The sequence below is a fragment of the Epinephelus fuscoguttatus genome, linkage group LG2 (assembly GCF_011397635.1).
Source record: "Epinephelus fuscoguttatus linkage group LG2, E.fuscoguttatus.final_Chr_v1".
NCBI classification, from domain to species: Eukaryota; Metazoa; Chordata; class Actinopteri; order Perciformes; family Serranidae; genus Epinephelus; species Epinephelus fuscoguttatus.
In genome coordinates, this window is record NC_064753.1 from 40766917 (window position 1) to 40788521 (window position 21605).

At 41.1% G+C, this 21605-nt stretch overlaps 2 protein-coding genes across 3 annotated transcripts; both read left to right on the top strand.

Annotated features, from left to right (window-relative positions):
- The first annotated feature begins 2297 nt into the window (after window positions 1-2297).
- Window positions 2298-8508, top strand: foxr1 (forkhead box R1). 2 transcript variants are annotated; one of them, XR_007451298.1, is made up of 7 exons: window positions 2298-3469; window positions 3746-3838; window positions 5164-5366; window positions 5993-6061; window positions 7407-7534; window positions 7685-7967; window positions 8443-8508. XR_007451298.1 is itself a non-coding variant. In XM_049600263.1 (7 exons), the coding sequence occupies exons 1-7, from the start codon at window positions 3349-3351 to the stop codon at window positions 8469-8471; spliced, it is 876 nt and encodes a 291-aa protein (XP_049456220.1). In that variant the 5' UTR covers window positions 2301-3348; the 3' UTR covers window positions 8472-8508. The 2 variants fall into 2 exon arrangements, 1 of the variants encoding a protein (XP_049456220.1); XM_049600263.1 differs by having other exon boundaries at window positions 2301-3469; window positions 7735-7967.
- Window positions 8509-12058: 3550 nt separating this feature from the next.
- On the top strand, window positions 12059-20817 carry LOC125899571 (secretory phospholipase A2 receptor-like). The gene is made up of 5 exons (XM_049593975.1): window positions 12059-12179; window positions 14533-14766; window positions 16782-17005; window positions 18243-18568; window positions 20626-20817. The coding sequence occupies exons 2-5, from the start codon at window positions 14594-14596 to the stop codon at window positions 20815-20817; spliced, it is 915 nt and encodes a 304-aa protein (XP_049449932.1). The 5' UTR covers window positions 12059-12179; window positions 14533-14593.
- Window positions 20818-21605: the final 788 nt, after the last annotated feature.

Genomic DNA, 21605 nt, shown 5'->3' on the forward strand with positions numbered 1-21605 from the left:
ATGACCACAGTGTACCCATCTTCTGATGGCTACTTCCAGCAGGATAACGCACCATGTCACAAAGCTCAAATCATCTCAAACTGGCTTCTTGAACATGACAATGAGTTCACTGTACTCCAGTGGCCTCCACAGTCACCAGATCTCAGTCCAATAGAGCACCTTTGGGATGTGGTGGAACGTGAGATTCTCATCATGGATGTGCAGCCGACAAATCTGCAGCAACTGGACCAAAATCTCTGAGGAATGTTTCCAGCACCTTGTTGAATCTATGACACCAAGAATTAAGGCAGTTCTGAAGGCAAAAGGGGTCCAACCTGGTACTAGCAAGGTGTACCTAATAAAGTGGCCAATGAGTGTATTTGTGTACAATATACACTGGGACTAGGCTGAGTGTCAGACTGAAGCTCCCAGAACCTTCAGTCTGACATGGCTTCCATTGAAGGCGATTTACAAGGGGGAGGGAATTTGATTTTTCCCTGACCAATCAGTAGAGATCAACGACTCACCCAGAATCTGACGTCATTAGTATCCATGCCTTGGGGGTGCCGAAAACAAGCGAGCATTGCCCGTTTAAAATGTCTCCGTCGTCGTGCACACCCAGCTGCATCGCCGTTAAATCCAGTTTAGCAGCTTCCTTAATTTGGTCCTCCATTAACGCGAGTAGTGGCGAAATACCTCGATAGCATTGTCAATGTGGTCTGTAGGATCTGTAGCAGTCGCCATTGTTGCTATCCTCACCAGTTACCCACCGGCGTACAGCTTGACATCAGCGTGGCGCTGATTGGCTAATCGCTAGACCCCCGGCGTTCATTGGTCCATCCATTGTTTGGATGAGATAAATCACAAATTCATTGAAGTATGCCAGACCAGAGATGCAAGCCTACTCAGTTGAGTGGGCGGGGTCTGTGGTCTGGAACCAGGCTACACCGGGACACTTCCTAACAGGAAGGAGTGATTTTAAATCAGTTAAAAGATCCATCATCAGTCGGTTATTAAACTCAAGTTAGGTGTTTGCTTTGCTGCAGACAGGACAGCCAGCAGAGCGCTGTTAGAGGTTACCGTGTTCATCATCTTAGTTTAGCATGTTAGCATGCTAAAATTTGCTAATTACACTAAACACACATCATTAGTCTGCAGGTAAGTATTGGACAAATTTAAATTTTGAGCTGATGACTGCAGTAGAAAAGAAGTCGGGATCACCAAAGTTACTACAATTCATCCTGAGGGGAACATGAATGCGTGTACCAACATTTCACCAATAGTAATTCTTTCAGTAGATGAGATATTTTAGTCAGGACCGAAGTGTAGGACCGACCCACCGACCGACCGACTGACATTGCTTTTATTTACAAAAATATAACCTTTTAGATGTAAAACTTTGTGGTCATACAAAAAAGGAAACTGAGACAACCCATTTGTCAGAAAAATTGTTGGCATGATACGTTTCTGCAAATTGTGGATACTTTGCATTTTCACGTTATTAAGTACTGGATACATTGAAACTGAACTTTTCAAAAATGCTGTGTTTAACTTGTGGTAAGACTTAGGTAGTAAAAACAGTTTAGGAGGAAAGTCCTGGCAGGAAAAGCAGCAATGTCTTGGTAAAAAATAAACGCTTTTCGTACCTGAAAAGCAGCTTACCAGCAATGGGTTGCAAAATCACAGTTGTTTTGGTTGGTTGTATGTTGGTGTCTAACTGTGGTCTACAGCTTTGCAGGTGTTAGGGTTAGGGTCAGGTGTCTTGCCATCCACTATCCCCTTCACCTCCAGATGACAGTTATCTTATCTGCCTTTAAACTCCAGCCGTGCAGTGCGGTGCTGCCTGTGTTTGGGAGGAGCAAAACAAAATAACAAAAACAAAATAAGATGTAAAATGATGTAAAACAGGATCAAATTACAGTGCACAAGTTAATGGAGCTGATGGGATCACATTTCACTGGAGTTGTGTCCTGTATAATTTCATGTGACACAAAAATTATTGATTGAACACTTAACTCGATTAGGTTCATTTTGTCTACTCAAATAGTTTAGAGGTTTTTCTTTTTTCAGACAGAGATTAGGAGATGTTAAAGGTAAAGCAACATCTCCTAATCTCTTTGTCTGAAAAAAGAAAAACCTCTATACTATTTGATTGAACACTTGTAGTATTCAGAACCACTTTATTGCGAGACCAACACGTTTCGGCTTGCCGTCCTCATCAGGGTCATTCTGACATGTTAGTCTTGCAATAAAGTTTTTCTAAACACTACAAGTGTTGCTGGAGTTTTGACGCCTTTGTTTCATCTCTCTTCTCTGTGTACTTTGGAAGTAGCTGAAGTTGCTCCAGAAACCCTCAGGCTGCTTCTGCAAAGACAGCTCATATACTACGTCACTTCATATATGTTGATATAATCCGTATGAAACATGCAAATGTAACATTGCTTTGCAGAAACGTACAATAGCAACATTTGTTCTTATGACTGGGCTGACTGAGCGGCTCGTGGTTACTCCCCGTGAGAGAGCTGAGAGGTCTCATTTATAAAACAGGGCACAGGATCCACAAACGAAAGCCAAAAATGGTGTGCGTCAGAAAGTATTCAACAATTTCTACAATCTTCCATCTCATCACCTGTGTCGCCAATTTCCCGTCTCCAAAATGTTTGTAAGCATCTCGGCAGGAGGATTCTCCCATCGTTTTTTATACATCGCAATATTTGCATAGGAAGTGGCGTACGCTTCTTTCAGGCCTGGTTTTGTGCATATGCAATGTTTTGAATGAGTCCCCAGATGTCCTCAGGCTAGCTAGACCTGTTTCAGTCCCGAGCCAAGAGCTCCTCAGTAGCAGTTTCTAAAGTGCCAAAGCTGAAAAATCAGTTTGCAGAAATGCCTCAGAAAGTTCCCTCTGAATTTACAGGAAACATAATTCCAAAGAGTTAATGCAGGTTTCCAATTTGAAAAGTCTAGGACCACTACTAGCTTTTTCCAGAGCTTTAAATTGCATCTCATGGCCTTCCTCATCAGATGTGAGTTTGTTTTGCAGTCATAGAAACAGCTCAGGTGTCATCACCAGACCTCAACAAGCAGATGAATTTAAGTAATCAAATTCAATTTAGCTTCAGAAATTTATTACAAATTTAGAATTACTATTAACGTTAATGTGTAAAACAAATTCAGATGTGCTCAATTCAAATGTAGCTGCAGGCACAAGTGAAGAGTGATTCAACACAGGCTGAAGTCTTTAGGTGTAATTGAGTCCAATCAGCCTGTTGAGCTCCAGCTGTTGTATCAGCAGCCTGCAGGCCTGCAACTGTTAACAGAGAACTTCTAAAGTGAACTGCGAGGGAACAAACCCGTGAAACACATCCAGCCATGACCTTACAGCTTAAAACTGAAGCTCGACTCTTTGACCTGCACTGCTCTGTCGGGCTGACGGACTGGGACATGGACAAGGAGCTGAAACTGGCAACGACCACAGACCAGTTTTACCACGGTGACTGTTTTACTTTTCTCTGTTGTGTTTGATTCACAGTAGGTTAAAGGTCAATGTCATTTACTCCCATTAAATCCAAGCAGCACAGAAAACCACATAGGCCTCAGTTAATGTTATAGATCATTAGAGAAACTTAAATGTTTCATTTTATATTGAACAGTATATTGACAGTGAAGCCTGGTTACCATATCAACTGACTGAATGTGCAAAATGTGCAGTCAGTCAGTCAGTGTGTAATGTTTGCGTGTAAATGTGTTTTTCTATCACTGATGGCAGATGACAAACTGAATGATCAGTACGTGGTCCAGAGGCCGTCCGCAAGAGCCTCAAGAAGAAAAGATGAATTCATTTGGTACGATAAAACATCAGGTGAGCTGAGAGAAGAAACACATTTTTCAGTGACTGATTCAGCAGCAACTTGTGTTGCCTTAATGCATGTGAGAGCTTTCTACTTTTCTTCTGTATCGTACTCTGTTTTCAGACCTTTTCAATACACATTTGAGTGTCATTCTATCATGGTGTCATCATCAATGCATCGTGTGTTCTGAAAGGCTTAGTTTGACATTTTGGGAAATTCACCTTCCGTCCTTGTAGAGCCTCACTGTATCTGAGAGGGTCGATATCTGTCTGTTGAATATGAAAATAAAGCTAGGAGACAGCTATCCTAGTTTAACTGATATCTTTAAATAATCCTTTATTAGTCCCACAGTGTGGAAATTTGCATCATTACAGCAGCAAAGAGGATAATGCACACAAGAAGCATTGCTAAAGAAACCACAAAGCAATAAAATAAGTAAACACAGATAAGTCTAAGAAAATATTAAAAAAGCAGAGCAACTAAAATAAGTAAATGATAAAAAACAGCAATATAGTAAGTAAACAGTAAAGGAGGGAAGGACCTGCAGTGTTGCTCCTCTAAACACCGTGGGTGAAGCAGCCTGTCACTGAAGGAGCTGCCCAGTGCTGTCAGAGTGTCCTGCATGGGTGGTACATGTGGTCCATAAGGGATTATAGCAAAGCTATCATTCTCCTTCCTCCCACCACCTCCTGCAGGTCGAGGGAGCGTCCCAGGACAGAGCTGGCCTTTTCAACCAGTCTGTTGACTCTCTTTCTGTCAGCTGTGGAGATGCTGCGGCCCTAGAATACCACTCCATTGTTTCTAATGCCACCAAAGAGTCACAAAAGATCCTCAGGAGGTCGTCTTTCTTTGAGATATAATGTGTTAAATAGAGGTGATGGTAGGCTGAAATCCTTTTTATTATTTGGATGAAGCCAGGCTGTTTCCCTGTGTCTGCTGGTTTTGTAAACTAAGCCAGCCATATTTAAGAAACAGATGATAATGGTATTAATCTTCTCATCTAGCTCTTGGCAAGAAAGTGATCAGGCATAGATGTCATTTCCCAAAATGTTGAAATATTTATTTCAACAAATGTGTTGAATTAATTTCTTCCCCTCACAAACCTTTTTTTTTTTCAGTATTCTGATACCTGCAGTTTTGACCATGTTGTCATCTGCTATCTGTTTGCTTTGTGCCAGAAACTTAAAATCTTCAGCTGTTTACTCTGAAATATCAGTCACCTCTTCCTGTTTCATCAGTGTTTCTGTTGTTCGGTCTCCTTCCAGATAAATTTCACTGAACTGATTTGCTGTAGCACCTTTAAAGTCAGCCATGATTTTTCTGTCTTTTGCTTCAGACACCTTTGTGAAGCCAAACCTGTGGCTGCTGGTGAATCCCAACATCGCCTGCCCGATCCAGTACGGAGGACATACGGCAGATCCACAAACTCTCTGTGAACCTGCTGAGGAAACACAGACACCTTCACTGAACCCTGCAGAGACCCAACGTCAGCTCACCACAGAGCGCAACATGTTTACCCCCCATTATGCTCCTCTTCAGGTGGGACCACTGCAGTCAGACACATCAACAGTAATAAATAATACACTTTACTTGTACAGCACTTTTTAAATCACGATTACAAAGTGCTTTATGAGACAAATAAAATAGTATACACCTGCAAGATAAAACCATTGAACACAGGCAAAGACCAGATAAATCAGAGTGTGTAACAGAAATAAACAAATAGCAAAAGAAGGATTAAAAACTAGACACACAACAGATTTACTGTATGTTGGAGCAAAGCCATGTAGGGCTAGAAAAGTAACAGTCACTCAGTTCTGCTCTGTGTCTGGTGGTGAGAACACTTGTTTTTTCGTTTCCAGTGTCAAAAGTTGTGGATGGTACCAATAGAAACGTTTCACTCCGTCCCATATTTCTCTCACCTCGCACACTGACCCAGTACTAAAGGAGGTGCAGACATTCCTCTGCATTGTCGCTGTAGAGGAAATTCAGTGAGGAAAAAGTTTGGCTAGATTTACACACAATAATTATGATTTAAGAAACTGCAGGGTTACGATGTACTTTAAAAAAAAATCCAGGAGAAAACCATAAATACGATTCAATGCACTAATTCCGACAAGTTGATGTTGTGTTATTAATGTGAATTCACCATATTTTATTATCAGATAAAGAACGAAGGCGTCTCCTGTCAACCAGCCAAGAACAGACGCAAGGCAAGAACCACGAAGGCCAGGGTGAGGACACAGAGCTCGGGCCTGACCCAGACTCCTGCAGTGGGATGTAGTTATCTTCATATGAGTGATGGGGTTTGACATGAAAAATTATTAGAGGATAACTTCGGTATTTTTCAACCTGGGCTCTATTTCCCCATGTGTACGTGTGCGTATGATTCATAGGTACAACTCGTTCTAAAATTGCTTCAGTATTGAGGGAGGCGGATGCAGCCGGCAACTGCGAAACGAGCTAAAACGGAAATGGGGGCAAATGCGTCCTGTATAAGTTTGCGCATTAAAAGTGCTTTTTTTCGCCACTGACCGGTTCAGATCGCCAGTGCTATCTCTGTAAATAGCATACTAAGCGTTTCCCTTACCTCTGGGCTGTGTGACGTCGTCTCACGAGAGCTTTGCTCCACTGTGTCTGTAGCTCTCTCTACTCGTGGGGCAGCCGTTTTCTTGAGGAAGAGGTGTTTCAGAATTGGATGTCTTCTCTTCTTCGGCTGGCAGTAGTCATCTTGGAGAAGTGAGCACTGCAGACCCGATGGTCTGCAAGGCACAGTGTCTGGACAGGAGTGTTAGCATCCATTTGTAGCACAACTAGCCACAACTTCAGCATCTCGCCTTCCGACAAAGGCAGCCTATGAAAGCTGTACGAGGTGTTGCGCGACATCCTGTTCTTGCAATTCGGATCAGCACAAACACGAACCATAGTTTTCAATTGATGCAGTAAAACTCTCAACTGTACTCCGGGACAACCAGCACCACTCTGAGTGGCGCTCTGCATGGCTCCTCTTTTTTCTTCCGGCAACAAGCAAAGCTCTCGCGAGATGACGTCACACAGCCCAGAGGTAAGGGAAACGCTTAGTATGCTATTTACAGAGATGGCACTGGCGATCTGAACCGGTCAGTGACAAAAAAAAGCACTTTTAATGCGCAAACTTATACAGGACGCATTTGCCCCCATACCTACCTCGCGGCTCCCGGTTGCATCTGCCTCCCTCAATACTGAACCAATTTTAGAACGAGTTGTACCTATGGATCATACACACACATACACAAGGGGAAATAGGGCCCAGGTTGAAAAATACCGAAGTTATCCTTTAAGTATAGGTGATTTCTGTTTTCTCCTGTTCTCCCTGGATTAAAGTGGGTGAGGCTCTGCTGAAGAGGGTAATGTCTTACTTTTAGCCAAACTAAAACTTTGACTCTTGCTTATTTCGTAAAATTAATATAATGAATGAATACAATTATCTGTAAGTTTGAGTGTAGACTTTTATGTATTTCTTCTGGGTGCTCTGGAAATGAGAATTGCCATCCATGGGTGGAATGAATGTGCTTTTAATCAGTGCGTGGCTGCTTCCAGGACAATAAAACCCTGAAGCCAGGGTGCTGGCCTCGTCCACCTGTGAACTACTGCATCCTCATCGCCTTAGCGCTCAAAAGCAGCCACACTGGGAGCCTCAAAGTCCAGCAGATCTACACCTTCACCAGGTTGGCATTTGATTTGTTTGCTAAACGCACGCAAACAGATTAAAGATCTTGAACTATGATATTATACGACATACATCTCGTCTGTGAAGCAGAGGTTTCGTATCTTTCAACATGTCAGACTGATCCCGTAAGCAACATGTTGTACCACAGGCTGTTGGAGCTTCCTCATGCTCCTCATACTCCTTCCTGTCCATTCCCAGAGAGCACTTCCCCTTCTTTCAGACGGCACCAGATGGCTGGAAGAACACCATCCGACACAACCTGTGCTTCAATAGCAGCTTCCGCAAAACCTGCAACCAGCTGTGCAGAGACGGCAAGAGGAAGTCGTGCTTTTGGCACCTGACTCTGGATGGCCACCGCCGGCTGAAGGACGAGATCAGCATGTTGACGGGAGAGTCCTTCAAGCAGCTGGAGAGGAGCATGTCCCACCCAGGTGACTGTGATAACACATTAATCTGAAAACATAACACCCAGTAATGTGTAATAACCCACATTTAGCCCCACCTGAAATGTATTACATCATCGGTAAAACTGCTTTTATAATATCAGTCAGGGTGTCCTTGTATTATTGGGTGCTTCAGGTTTTAACACTGCGATCCTGACTAACCACAACAACCTGTAACTTCTGGCTATTGGGCCTAAATGATTTAGTTATGAGATGGCACTAATACCTGATATCAATACCTTGATACTTGCAGGGGTTTGTAGATATTACACACTGCTGACTCGCAGCAGCAACACACTCAAAAAGTAAAAGTGAGCACTCAAAGTTCTGTAGCAAACTGTGGGGTGTAAATCTGTAACAAAGATTTTAGTTACAGTGCTTTTATTCTTAAGAGTTAAGTGAGTTGCTGTGTGTGACAAACAGAAAATATTTATGACTAATGACTGTTTTCCTTTTGTTTCAGATGTAATTCAGAGTTTATTTGAACTCTGATTTGAGGTGTGAAAGGCCTCAAAGAGTTAAAATCAATGCATAATAAAACTTTATGTGCATTAAGTTTTCTGTTTGGCTCATCACTGTTGAAAAATGCAATTGTTTGAATATGTCACAACACTGTGTTTAAGGCTTGATTAGGTTACGCCCTGTTTCCACTTTCCCTGTACATGACTGGTGTCTGTAGATCCGTAAATATATGAATGATGCCTCTAGTGTCCAATGCAAGGAAGTGCATTTCTTTATGGATGAATAGAAACGTAACAGAAACTTTGTCAGTTTTTCACCATCTAGTAGTTTGGATTATTTGCTTAGAACATTACTGGGACAAAAACCGGACCTGCCTGGTACATGGCATGTTGTGTGAAATATCTAATTTAAAAAGAACGGCAATGTCACAATGATGATCTGACTTTTTTTTAACATAGTTGAGGCAAATTCGGACTGAAATATTACGAAGAGGAGGAGTTTTGCAGGCACATCAGATATCGTGGAGATTCCCATAGGAATGAATGGACTTCCGGTTGCCTCATCTCCGTACACGTGAGTGGAAATGAGGCGTGAAGGCGGATTCAGTGAGCGACCTCTCCCTCTCACTTTCTTTCTCAAACTCAGACCTAACAATGCAACTAGGCAGTACTGATCAAATGTAAACCAATATTTTAATCACTGGATTGCTAGTTTCTTCTACAATGTCTTCAGAAACATATTTCTGTAATATGTTTGGCTATAATACAAACATTTGTGAAGAGGCATTGGGCTCCAAACTGTTTCCTTTGTTATTAAAATGAAGGCTTAGATAAAACAGTGAAACTAAGCACTGCTAAGCAAATGTGCAATGAGGAATGAATGTAATGAGGCATACGCCACAAACGACTTGGATAGGCAACACAGGGCACAGAATTAAGGTTGGGGACCTTCGTCATCATGGTTACAAAGACAAACACTTGAAGGAGCAGATATGTTTACTGTTGGCTTAAAACAGAAAACAAGCAGCAGTCTTCAGTGTTAAAGTCTGATTATTATAATAACACTAGTCCATACCCATTGGTAGCTTTGTCACCTTCTACCTATGCCAATCCTCAATGCCTATGTGCAGTTTCACATAGATTGACCACGTCAGTGAGTAGAAAAACATGGGACAGACAGAATGACTGACTGACTGACAGAATGACACACTGACAGTTTCCGTGATTATGTACAGCATACCATACCATGACTTAGTCGTACCAAACATTAGAAAAAAAACAACAACATTGGTCCACAGGGGGAGCCACAGCAATCGGTCGCATTTTAGCCATTTTTAAGCATTTTTCTGTTGTTATAGCGCCACCCAGTTGCCAATTAGAGTTAAATTTCTCCAGTCACCTTGAGGCGTCCTGTTCTACATATCTACCAAGTTTAGTAAATATCCATATGGCGGTTAGGCCTAGATAAGAAATGAGCTCTCTAGTGCCCCCATTTTGTTTGATGGGGTCAATAATGGAGGGGTCCCCTCAGATCATGTGTGGTCATATGCCTACAAAGTTGCGTGGTGATGGGTGAAACCCTTGAGATGTTATACACCTTTATGTGATGAGCCACGCCCTCCACAATATTCATTGCCTTATAGAAGCTCAGTTTTAGTAAGTTTTCCAACTTTTGCCAAGAGGGAACTTTAGATATTGGTCCCTAGATTATGTTCACCCAGTTTCATGCAGATCGCTCAAACTTCCTAGGAAGAGGTCGATTTGAAGTGTTTTTCAAAAAATTCAAAATGGCAGAAAATCTATATAACCGGAAGTTATGGGTTCTTGAGGCAAATTTGTTCCTCATGAGGAGAGGCATCTCTGTGCAAAGTTTCATGTCTTAACGACATACGGGGCATGAGATATGCCCATTCAAAGTTTGCAATTTTAATCAGTTGCTGTAGCGCCCCCCTTTGGCCAATTGATGTAATATTGCTTCATTCACATCCTCCCATGATCCTCTACCACTGTGCCAAATTTCACATGGATTGACCAAGTCAGTGAGGAGAAAAACATGGAACAGACACACAAGCAGAGTTTTCGTCATTATGTAGTAAGATATAGTAAGATAAGATTACTGAACTTCCTCCTTTGCTTCTGTTATAATTTCCACAGCTGCTAGAGGGCGCTGTCACAGCGACTTCCTGATAGGACAGATTTTTTAGTTTTTCTTGGAAGCGTGCCCTCTTTTTTTTTTTTTCCCCAACATGTTGTTTAGGTGAACAGTTTGCTGAGTGAGAGTTGTTTTCCCACCGTGTTGGTTGTGTCCATCTTTCCAATTTTACAGTAGAGTAAGTTAGCTAAATTGTTCGCTAGGTGAGTTGACAGGAGCGAGGCTATAACAACAAATATGGCTACCTAGCAACTGTCAGCCAGCTGAGATAAACGTGTTTAGCACAGCACTGACAAACACATTACTGCCTCACCGAAGTATTTTTGAACCAGTTACCGATATTGATATTTGTGCATTAAAAAAAATCAATAATAATTAATCAACCAATATAAATAAAACGGAACTAAAACAATAAATAAATAAAAGGATTAAAAGAAATAATCCAATAAAAATGTTGTACACAACTCATAAAAACATTTTTGATAGGATTCCTTTTAAATTTGTTGTTTGAACTTGGGACCAAGAGAATAATGACTCTGTTTCAAAGGAAATATTTATTGGGCCACAGTAACGACCTTACGCCACTGATCTACATAGGAAGCAGGCTGTCATCCACGGAGTCCACCATGTTGTTCTACAGTAGCCCAGAATGGACAAACCTACTCTAGATGGGGTTTTCTTGTCAGCCACAGGAGGTCACCTACCTGTTTGGCACATGAGAGAAGTTTCAGTTGTTTGCAGTCTGCAACCTCGGTGCTTGATGCCACCAAATCCTCCACACTAGGCCTTTAATTTGCTCTACAATGTTTTGTCTGCAAAACTCACCTCTCTTCGAATCCACAAACATGTTATGTTTTATTTAATGGTTAAATCCAGTTTGAAACATCATGAGCAGTTGATTTAAACAGTGTTTAAGACGACATGATGTGAATCCGTCAGTATACAATGATGCAGCATTTTCATTTGCGTGCCTCCTGGTGCCTCTTGGGCAAATTATATCTATATGTTTCAGATGTGTAGGTAAATTTATGCTTGATTTGCCAACAGTCAAATGGTTCCTGGAGACGGTGCAGATTTAGGTGTGTCTACTAGTCAAATGATTGTTTTGAAATGTGGAACTCAAAGTAGTGAAGTCAGCTGGGTGCTGAAGGCTCATCGAGCAGCAGGTGTATCTCACTGAGCAGCAACTACAAATCAGCATCAGGGCAGGTAAGAGCTAACTATGGATTTAATTTATTAATGTCATTTAGTGTATTTATGGTCCTTTACAGGCCATTTACAGCTTTACATATGCCATTGTTATTTTGATAAGAAATTATAGTCACGTCTGTCATCTGCCAAAGATATAAAGCAATTTAAAAAAAAAGTTTGTTCTCACTACAAACAGTAACAGCATGTTTCAATGTGATGCCGTCTATACAACAGAATTCTGGTAATGAAGATGAGGAGCGGCCTCTCCGGACCCTTTCTCCTCCTCCTCCTCCTCCTCTGCAATACAGAGCCTGGACGGGGATCAGTGGTGTCGAGAAAGTACTCATACATCCATCACTATTACACCTGGCAGCAGGCTCAAAGCTACTGCAGGAGGTGGGGGTTTATTTCTCTTATTCACATCGTCATCAGTAACTATTACACGTTAGAATTAGTAGTGAGGATTATACAAGGCGAGGCTTGAAACTAACACTGATAAACTGCATAGATTAAAAGCTATAGATAAACAGACATAACTCTTGTCTCAATAAACAGTGGAACGCGATTTGTTGTTGTAACTTTTGTGATCCCTTTATGTTTCATTTAGTCCCATCATTGGTTCGACATTTAGATTTGTCCAATACTACCGGACCCTACCCACTCCCCCTCTGCATGTAGTCACCTTCACAGCTTAATGGAGCACCTTACATCAAGGTGTAAGGTGTCAATACAATGGAAAAAGGTGCTGTCATTATATTTGGTAACCATGGAGAAAAGTAAAATTACTCATATTTTACGTTCTTTATATGTATGTGTATAACTTTGATCTGATTCATGGTGCTGTTAAGAGGAATTTTGGTTGTGTATAGTAGCCTTTTGCCATTACAATATATGAATGAATCGATAAATAAGTGAATGAATAAATAGATATTACGTAAAAGGTTATAAAACTTCACTGGTGACATTCCTTGTCTTTTATTTTCATAAACATCCTCTCGTGTTTCACTCTGTTTATAAGCCGCTCAGACAGTTCCTGTGACACTTCACTATAAAATAAACACGACTACTGTTTTATAGAGACTAGAGAGGTGCATGTTTTAATGGTGTTTATTTTAGTCAAAAAAACCTTGCAACAACTTCAGATTGTTCAGAACTCAGCCACAAGGCTTTTAACCAAAACTAAGAAGTCCGACCACATCACACCAGTTTTAGCCTCTTTCGTTTTTCTTTCTGTCTTAGGATTGACTTTAAAATCTTATTGATTACTTTTAAGGCTCTTCGTGGCTCTAGATTACATTTCAGACCTGTTAGTCCCTTATGAACGTCTGCGTAGTTTGAGATCCTCGGTCAGAGGTCGTCTGCATGTCTCAGAGTCCACGCTGAAGACCAAAGGGGACAGACCTTTTGCAATCAGGGCCCAGAAACTCTGGAATAACCTGCCCGAGGATATAAGGCTGTCTGAATCACTGGCTTCATTCAAGTCTCTCCTAAAAACGTACTTCTATGGAGAAGCATACCCTTACTTTATCTGAGCTATCTATTTTTTATTGCTATCTTATTGATTTTATTTCCAATTTATTATCTTGATATTAGTTTTGGCCTTTCTTATTTTATCTTTTACTTTGGTGACTCTTTATTATGTTATTTGTTTTATTCTCCTTGTGTTTTAAATGTGTTTAGTTTTATTGTAAAGCACTTTGTAACGATGTTTTGAAAGGTGTTATATAAACAAAGTTTGTCATTATATTATTATTGTTATATTTGATCCTAAATACAGTGCATTTAAGATGTTAATGTCTGTATGACAATATTAAATGTCTGTCTTAGTCTGAGCAGTAGATGTTTGTAAGGGTAGTCGCGTGGAACTTTTGTACAGCACTTCCTCCATGACAAACACAGTTCTGCATCAAGTCGGCATCAGTGCAGGCTCGCTATTGGAGGGTTTTCTAACCCACTTGCACTCCTCCCTAGTTGGTATGGGATGACACTGAATGTGGTGGACTGTACGTGTGAACATGTAAACAGTGAAAATGGGTAGGGAGATGGTGTATGGGATGGTTACAGAAAGGCCCTTGGGTCAGTGCCCCTCCACATCAAACTATGACATTCTAGATACCCTCCAATGTTGCTTTTAGATGTAGAGGGACGGCATGTCAATGTGCGATCGGTACATGCATTTTATCTGTTCAAAATCAGCATTGGTTTTCATAGGTACTGAACAGCTTCCACTTATTAAATGCATATACAGTAGTCTCTTTTCAAAATAAACCCAGAATGTATGTAAAAAACTTTAGGTTTACTTCCTTAAGTCTAGGCAACAAAAGTACGTGATTAGGTTTATAAAAAACATTGTGGTTTGGCTTAAAATAAGTATGTTTGTTACTGACATACACGTGACATATGTCACATGACATACATAGCGTTGCCTTTTGGTTTTACACAGGAAACAAACAACAGTCCAGGTGAAAGTCCAAGGTCTGTTTGACCCATCCACCTCCCCTCCTGCTTTTTCTACATGGTCTTTCTCACTCTTAATACTACGGCAGTTGCTCAGACTGTCAAAAATGCTGCTGCTGATGCACGGTGCCCCTGTGCATCAGTATCTGACTCCGAGGGCCACTGACTAAGCGCTGGTATTTAATGAGTGAGCAGTACTGTTAGTATAATTTTGTTTTTAGCCACTTGTATTCTGAAAAATAACTTTGCAAATAAAACTGTCTATTTATTTATTTATTTTTTGTTTGAATAGGTCAACTTTCTACAGTGACTTGGCCACCATCTATACGCAGTCAGATGAAAACCAGATCAACATGAGGCAGTATCATGCATGGATCGGCTTTTACAGAAACACACCCGACTCCTCTTGGACTTGGACTTGGAGCGGCTGGTCATCCTTGACCTCGTACAACAACTTTGACAACTGGGCACAAAATGAGCCACACAATAGCGAAACTTGTGCTACTGTCTATTACGACAACATAAAGTAAGTGGATATTGTTCTTTTACAGGCTAAAACCATGTTTTTGTATGTTAGGAAGCTTATATGTGATTTATCAATTTTCTCAAGCAGCCACTTATAATAAATAATAATAATATATATTTATATATTTATATAGCGCTTTTATAGCTCTCAAAGACGCTTTACATTTAAAACAAAGAAAAGAAATGCATACAAAAAAAGGGGGGGGGTACATGAGAAACAGAGAACGAAAAGCTCATGTTTAAAGGAGTGATTTGAAGGTGGATGGATCTGGACAGTCACGGATGTGTATAGGGAGGGTGTTCCAGAGGGAGGGGGCAGCTGTGAAGAAGGCTCTATCGCCCCAGATCCCATTCCATTTCATAACTTGAAACATTTTTATCTGCTGGTGTTGTTAAAGTTATCACTGTGTGGTAGTGGAGGTGTGAGAAATATAAGGATAAGTGTTAACAAGCTGATTTTCATGATGTGTAGAAAATGATGGCTGTCAGGAGCTCAGTACGCTGCACTTAAAGGCACCGAAAACCTTTCCAACCAACTTCTAATCATGAGCGACAGGGTCACAATTATCTGCCAACGTTAGAACAGATATTATTAGATTGACATGTGGATTTGTTTTCTTTTTACATGGTCAGAATCGTTGGCTTTAGGAAGATTAACATGCAAATGGGCAGAACATTACATTGTTATATTCCTTTCAATGTTCTGATTGTGTGACTTTGACATTATTGGAGATGTTTGTTGAATATTTGTCCATCTGTTGTTGGTCCCAAGGTTTTTTTTAGGTCCATTGTTCTGTATGACTTGGCAGCATTTCCATATTCACTGGTATTTTCTGTATTTCCATTGTGTTACTGAAAGATGCATGTGTCTTTATATTAAGGGTGCAAATCATACACTGGAGTAATGTTTTATTAATGCACGACTCATAATTATTTTAAGGGAAACTTCTGTTTTCTTTAACCTGGACCCCTTTTTCCCATTTTTTTGTATCCAAGTGACTATTGGAGACAACAATTTTGAAATACGTTCATAAAAGGCCTTGTTTTTGCCACTGACAGGCTCAGATTGTTATTAGAAGTGTTTGAAACATTACAGAAATGACCGTACAGAGAAATTAAAGGTTTTTCCTTACCTTTCACTGGTTTGTTATTGTGACCAAATCTCGCTAAAGGACAAGTCTCGTTCTGAAATCTCACGAGAGGAACGATGGAAACGAAAGTGACAGTTGGAGAGAGGAGTGCCGGAAAGACGTAGTTTGGTTTTATCCAAAAGAAATTCAATGTCATGGCTGAATATTCAGCTACTACAATGTGGAAAAGTCTGTGAGATTTCAGAACCAGACTTTGTTAGAAAAAACAACAAACAGACCAGATCAACAAAAGGTAAAGAAAAAAGCAGCATTTCTCTGTAGAGTCTTTTCCATAGTATTGTCAGACGCTAACACTAACAATCCAAGCCTGTCAGTGGCAAAAACAAGCACTTTTACTGGACGTAAATTGATAGTACACAGATGCCTGTAGGAATTACATTGCAGCATGTTTTGCTACAGTGGTCTCTGGACCCATTTTAAAAATGGTCTAAAAAAATTGTCTCCATTAGTCACTTAGACATAAACATGAAACATGTCCAGGTTACAAAGTACCAAAGATTCCCTTTTATGCATGATTTAAATCAATGTATGTTTCAAGTAATTGAATCAGCATTTCTTAATTGATCTGTTAACTAATCACATAAAGTCATGGTAACTTGAATTTTGTTACTGGGGAACAGGAATGCCTGATACATCCTGCATTAATTCATGCTTTAAACCATCATGAGTCATGTATTAGTGAAGTATTACTTGAGAACATGAGTCACAACCTTGTTATGAAATGTTGCCCAAAATCATCAGAAACACTGACGCGGCCTTACATGACTAACACAGTCACGTGTAAACACTTAGGAAAAGTTTTTCTTATGCAAAGGATAAATTGAGTTTATGCATCAGATTTTGTTGTTCTTGTTTCTCTTTGAAGGTTCTATGGCCACGAGTGTGGTGGATATTTTTTCTTCTTTTGTCATAAGCACCCCTTCAACCCTTTGAAATACACTTTTGTACCAAAGTCAATGTCATGGTCTGATGCCCGGCGGTACTGCCAGAGTCTGTTAGGTGATCTGGCAACTTTCACGAACATCTCCTTTGTGAGCTCAGCTGTCTATCATCGGGACTTTCCAGTCTGGACTGGACTGCACAGAGATGGTAAGACAAACACGATCACAACCTGTCATGCTCTCATTAGCTACCGATGTAAATTTAGCCTATAAACTCATTCATTTTCTATGATGGGCCCAAATCTGTTAAGTCAGTATCTCAAGTAGCTAAACATTCATCTCACTCAGCTCTCTCAGGAGTCAGATATTATTCTGTAGCTTTGTGCTGATACACATCTGGACACACAAAGTTTAATATATGGTAGCAAGATTGAGCTAAATGTGCTACTGATATTGATAGAGCCACAGGCAACCATCATGCAACAGCAATGAGCCATTTAATGACCTAAAGACGTATTTCACTGCTGGAAAGATGGTCTTTTCATAAAACTGGGCTGTCTATGCAGTAGACAGAAGCAAAAATGTAAAAAAATTGGTGCTACATGATCAGAGAAAACAGAGGAAACAGGCTGTGGCAGTTGCTTTTGCTCAAGAGATAGAAAACCTACGACTATCAGAATGCACTCCACCTCACCGGACCAATAAATGCTCCCGCTGGTGCGTGATGTAATGCAATCTTGGCTGTTTAACTACAGCAGACAATATGGCAGGTTTCAAATAATTTCCAGAAAGCTAACAGCCTGTTATTCTCATATTACAGCCAAACAGTGCACTGAAATATGTTTCTGAAAACATTTCTGGTTAGAAATAGGCAACACAGAAACTTGGGCTTATATTTGATCAGCACTGCCTAGTTTTACTGTTTGATTGGAGTTAGGGTTGCGTTTGAGCAACAGAAATGGAGGCAGGAGTCTCATGATCCACGTCTATAGTCATTTCTGTAGTGATGGGCATATGAAAATGCAGAAGCACAATCTGTAGTTTAAGCAACAGCCCTAGAGCCAGCAAAAATCCACCAGAGGGGGTTTGAGCTGGGTGATGAGCAGGGAGATCTGAGCGCTGGTAAGATGGAGAAAAGTTTACCATAGTTGATTTACACATACAGTACCACCCAGGCCGTTATGATACAAAGCTGGTTGAAAACTGGCAAAGCAATGTGCAATGTGCCAAGGGTAGACAAAGGAGTTGAGCATGCTAAAATAAATGTATTCTACCTCTTGAAACATGCAGAAGGTCATAATGTTTTTTTGTTTTTTTCCTGTTTTCTTGCTCGGTACAATTCACCCCTTCCCGTGAAGCTGATGCTGCGATGCATAGTTGACTTTCTGACAAACAGTTAACAGGCAGACTTTCTCCTTACCTCAAGTTTCAAATCTGCTCTGCAGGGGGAATATGGAAGTGGAGCGCCGGGGTGTCGGAGTACAGAAAGTGGGCATCAGATGAGCCAGGGAACAACGGAGACTGTGTCACCATCTCCTCTACGCAGAAAAAGATGGCTACCCAGGACTGCTCTGCCCGGTTTCCCTTTGTCTGCCTCAGGGACAACTTGGTTCTGGTGAAGGAGAACAAGACGTGGGAGGAGGCGCTGGAGCACTGCCGAGCCCTACGGTCACCCACCTATTACCACCTTCGCTACGAGCTGGTCAGCGTGCAATCTGGACAAGACCACAGCTACATCATAACCAGGATCATGGAGGCCGACACTGAGGAGGTGGGTTTATATTCAGTGACATGTGTAATACATGCTGAGATTGTTTTATAGGTGCTATTTATTAGGGTGCAACAACAGACTACGCATCTCCACTGCACCGCTACCCATTTGAAAATATGAATTAATTTATAGCTAAAAACAGGAAGCGGGGGCTCTTTATCAGATTTCAGGCGCCGTGCATCATGAATCATTCTTATTTACTATACGGAGTGCACTTTATTTACTTTGACACTACACCTTCAATATGTGTGAATGGTGTAGTCATGCGACACATCTGACTTGAAAATGATGATTCATAAGTATCAGAAATCTCAATTTACTGCTCAGTGTTGTGTACTGCCTGCAGAGCTCATCAGTCCTTCATTGGGCTTAACCTTACGGACAAAAAGTCAACCTGTCACTGTCACATTCACAGCAATAAATAGTAAAACCAGCATGTTACTGGTCTGTGAGAGGAAACACAGGGAAACATTCAGACTCCACACACAAAGACCCCACTGAGAGTTGAATATGGGACTTCCTGGCTGAAGGTCCACAACTACAGAATAACAGAATAATAATAGCTTTTAACAGCTTTTAGCTACAGCTGGTGCAATAAAATTATTGAGCACTGGTCCCTGATAGATAACATTAAAGAAATATGAAATATAAATGAAAGTAAAGAGATCATCCAGAGAAGATGTTGCAGTTGGTATCACTCCCAACTCATCAAATACTGACGCTGGGTCAGTGGCCCATCAGCGTCAGACACTGGAGCACAGAGGCACCATGTAGCAGTAGTATTGGACACATTTCTTGATGCTTTGGACAAGACAGACAGTGTGCATAGGGTGGTTGGAAGCAGAGGTGGACTGGTCAAACAAACTGCGGACTTTGACCCGGGAGCCTGCTGTTCATGCCCCATTTGAAATTTGAAAGTGAGTTATTTCAAGCGCACCACAGCGTGCTAATATGTGTAGGATTCTGTGCTTGTTATGTATGTCACATGACGTTATATTATGTTGGTAACAAACTTGCTTATTGTAAGCCAAACTGTAATGTTTTTTCTAAACCTAGCCACGTATTTTTGTTGCTTAAACCTAAAAAAAACCCGTTTTTTTTTTAACCTATGTTTTTAATTTATTTTGAAAGGAGACTGTATGCATTTAATAAAACTGTGAAAACTGAAGTTTATTTTGAAAAGCCACAATGAATATAATGAGTGGGCAGTCGCCTCACAGCAAGAGGGTTGCCGGTTCGATCCCGGGTGTGGGAGCCCTTCTGTGCAGAGTTTGCATGTTCTCCCTGTGTCAGCGTGGGTTCTCTCCGGGCACTCCAGCTTCCTCCCACAGTCCAAAGACATGCAGGTTAATTGGTGACTCTAAATTGTCCGTAGGTGTGAATGTGAGTGTGAATGGTTGTCTGTCTCTATGTGTCAGCCCTGTGATAGTCTGGTGACCTGTCCAGGGTGTACCCTGCCTCTCACCCAGTGTCAGCTGGGATAGGCTCCAGCCCCCCCACGACCCTCAAGAGGATGAAGCGGTGAGAAGATGAATGAATGAATGAATATAATGAGTGTAAACTGACATGCCGTCCTTGAACGTCCAAGGCTGACGTATATTTTGAGGTGTGACAAAGCTTGGATATTTGACTAGTGAGAATGTGCTGTCTCATAATACATTCATGTCACGCTCAAGATTAAAAAATACAGGCTGTTGATGATGATTATTTCAAGTACTGATTACCAGACAAGATGGTTCCCATTTATTCCAGGGAGAGCCTCTCACTCAGAACATATGCTTCTTTGCTGTGCGGCCTGCTGCATCTGCTCATTGGCATCTCTCTTTCCACTGCTCATCAGAATAGCCCATAAACTTTACACTGACATTACATCATGCTCACAAAAAGCTTCCTAGGCTCATGAAATGTACAATTATCGAACCTTCATGAAAATTAACAGTACAAATAGTTATAATTGACCTTCTTTGCAGTTTTATAGACGTCTCTTTTATGTAGTGGTCTATGGGGAAATGCTTTGAGAGCAGCAGGTGGAGGTTAACGAGCTGTTTCCTCCACAGGTGTGGGCAGGCCTGCGTTTCCTGGCCGGTCATTGGCTGTGGGTGAACTCTGTGAGTATGTCATACTCTGATCTGCCCGTCTGCCCCCCCGAGGGGCAGCACTGTGGAGCCTTATCCAAGAATGACACGGGCAGTATGAAGATCATAGACTGTGCTGAGAGGAGGAACTTCCTGTGCTATAGTACATCCTGACATCACTACCATCGTCTGCATCAGAGGTTTATGTTCACGTGCTGTTCAAGTTGATAGTTCAGGCTTTGAATACATTAATGGAACATGTATCATACTAAGGAACAACAAATGTTTTATCAAGCTTTATGATAAACTTTGACTCAACCATCTTTAATAAGTAAGCAATACTCAACATGGCCTGAGGACCAAATCTGGCCCCCAATAGGGTGCTGGGTGGCCTAATTCACAATAAAAATAAACTAAGTCACACAGGGAATTGTTTTGGTACTTTTAACATACATAAGGTGCCAGAGTGCAAAAAAAGCATCAAAATAGAGCTTGTTTATCAAAAAAAGTGCCAGTGGAGGATCCCTCGCCCCCGATAGAGCTCCTAGCTAAGCCCCTGATGTCTTAAAATCCTAGAAACGCCCCTGCATCCTAGAAACAAACATGTATGAGGCTTCTGCGACTGGCCCCTGGCCTTCTGTCATTTTGCAAAGTGTCTCTCAAGGCAAGCAAATTGAGTATCCTGGTCCTACACGCTTGGCACACAGGAGAAGTTTCAGTTCTCCAACCTCATCGATCGAAGCTACAAAAAAATCAGTTCAAGGTGCACACAGTTTAATATATTCAGCGTCATGTATATGTTTGGCTATGTTGCTCAGTTAGTTTGCTGTCACTGTCAAGTATCTGGTTAGTCACTCATTCTACAGCAGAAAATGGCACTTCAGAATAAAAGCTCTGTGCTGGAAATTTACTGCACTTTAAAAAAAAAAAAAAAGTGTGTTTTTTGAGCCCAGTCTCACTCA

Coding starts and splice junctions, on each gene's coding strand:
- foxr1 (XM_049600263.1), top strand. CDS start 3,349: ATGACCTTACAGCTTAAAACTGAAGCTCGACTCTTTGACCTGCACTGC. Junction 5,367..5,992: donor CCCATTATGCTCCTCTTCAG/GTGGGACCACTG, acceptor TTTTATTATCAG/ATAAAGAACGAAGGCGTCTC. Junction 6,062..7,406: donor CAAGAACCACGAAGGCCAGG/GTGAGGACACAG, acceptor GGCTGCTTCCAG/GACAATAAAACCCTGAAGCC.
- LOC125899571 (XM_049593975.1), top strand. CDS start 14,594: ATGAGGCAGTATCATGCATGGATCGGCTTTTACAGAAACACACCCGAC. Junction 14,767..16,781: donor GTCTATTACGACAACATAAA/GTAAGTGGATAT, acceptor TTCTCTTTGAAG/GTTCTATGGCCACGAGTGTG. Junction 18,569..20,625: donor TGGAGGCCGACACTGAGGAG/GTGGGTTTATAT, acceptor TTTCCTCCACAG/GTGTGGGCAGGCCTGCGTTT.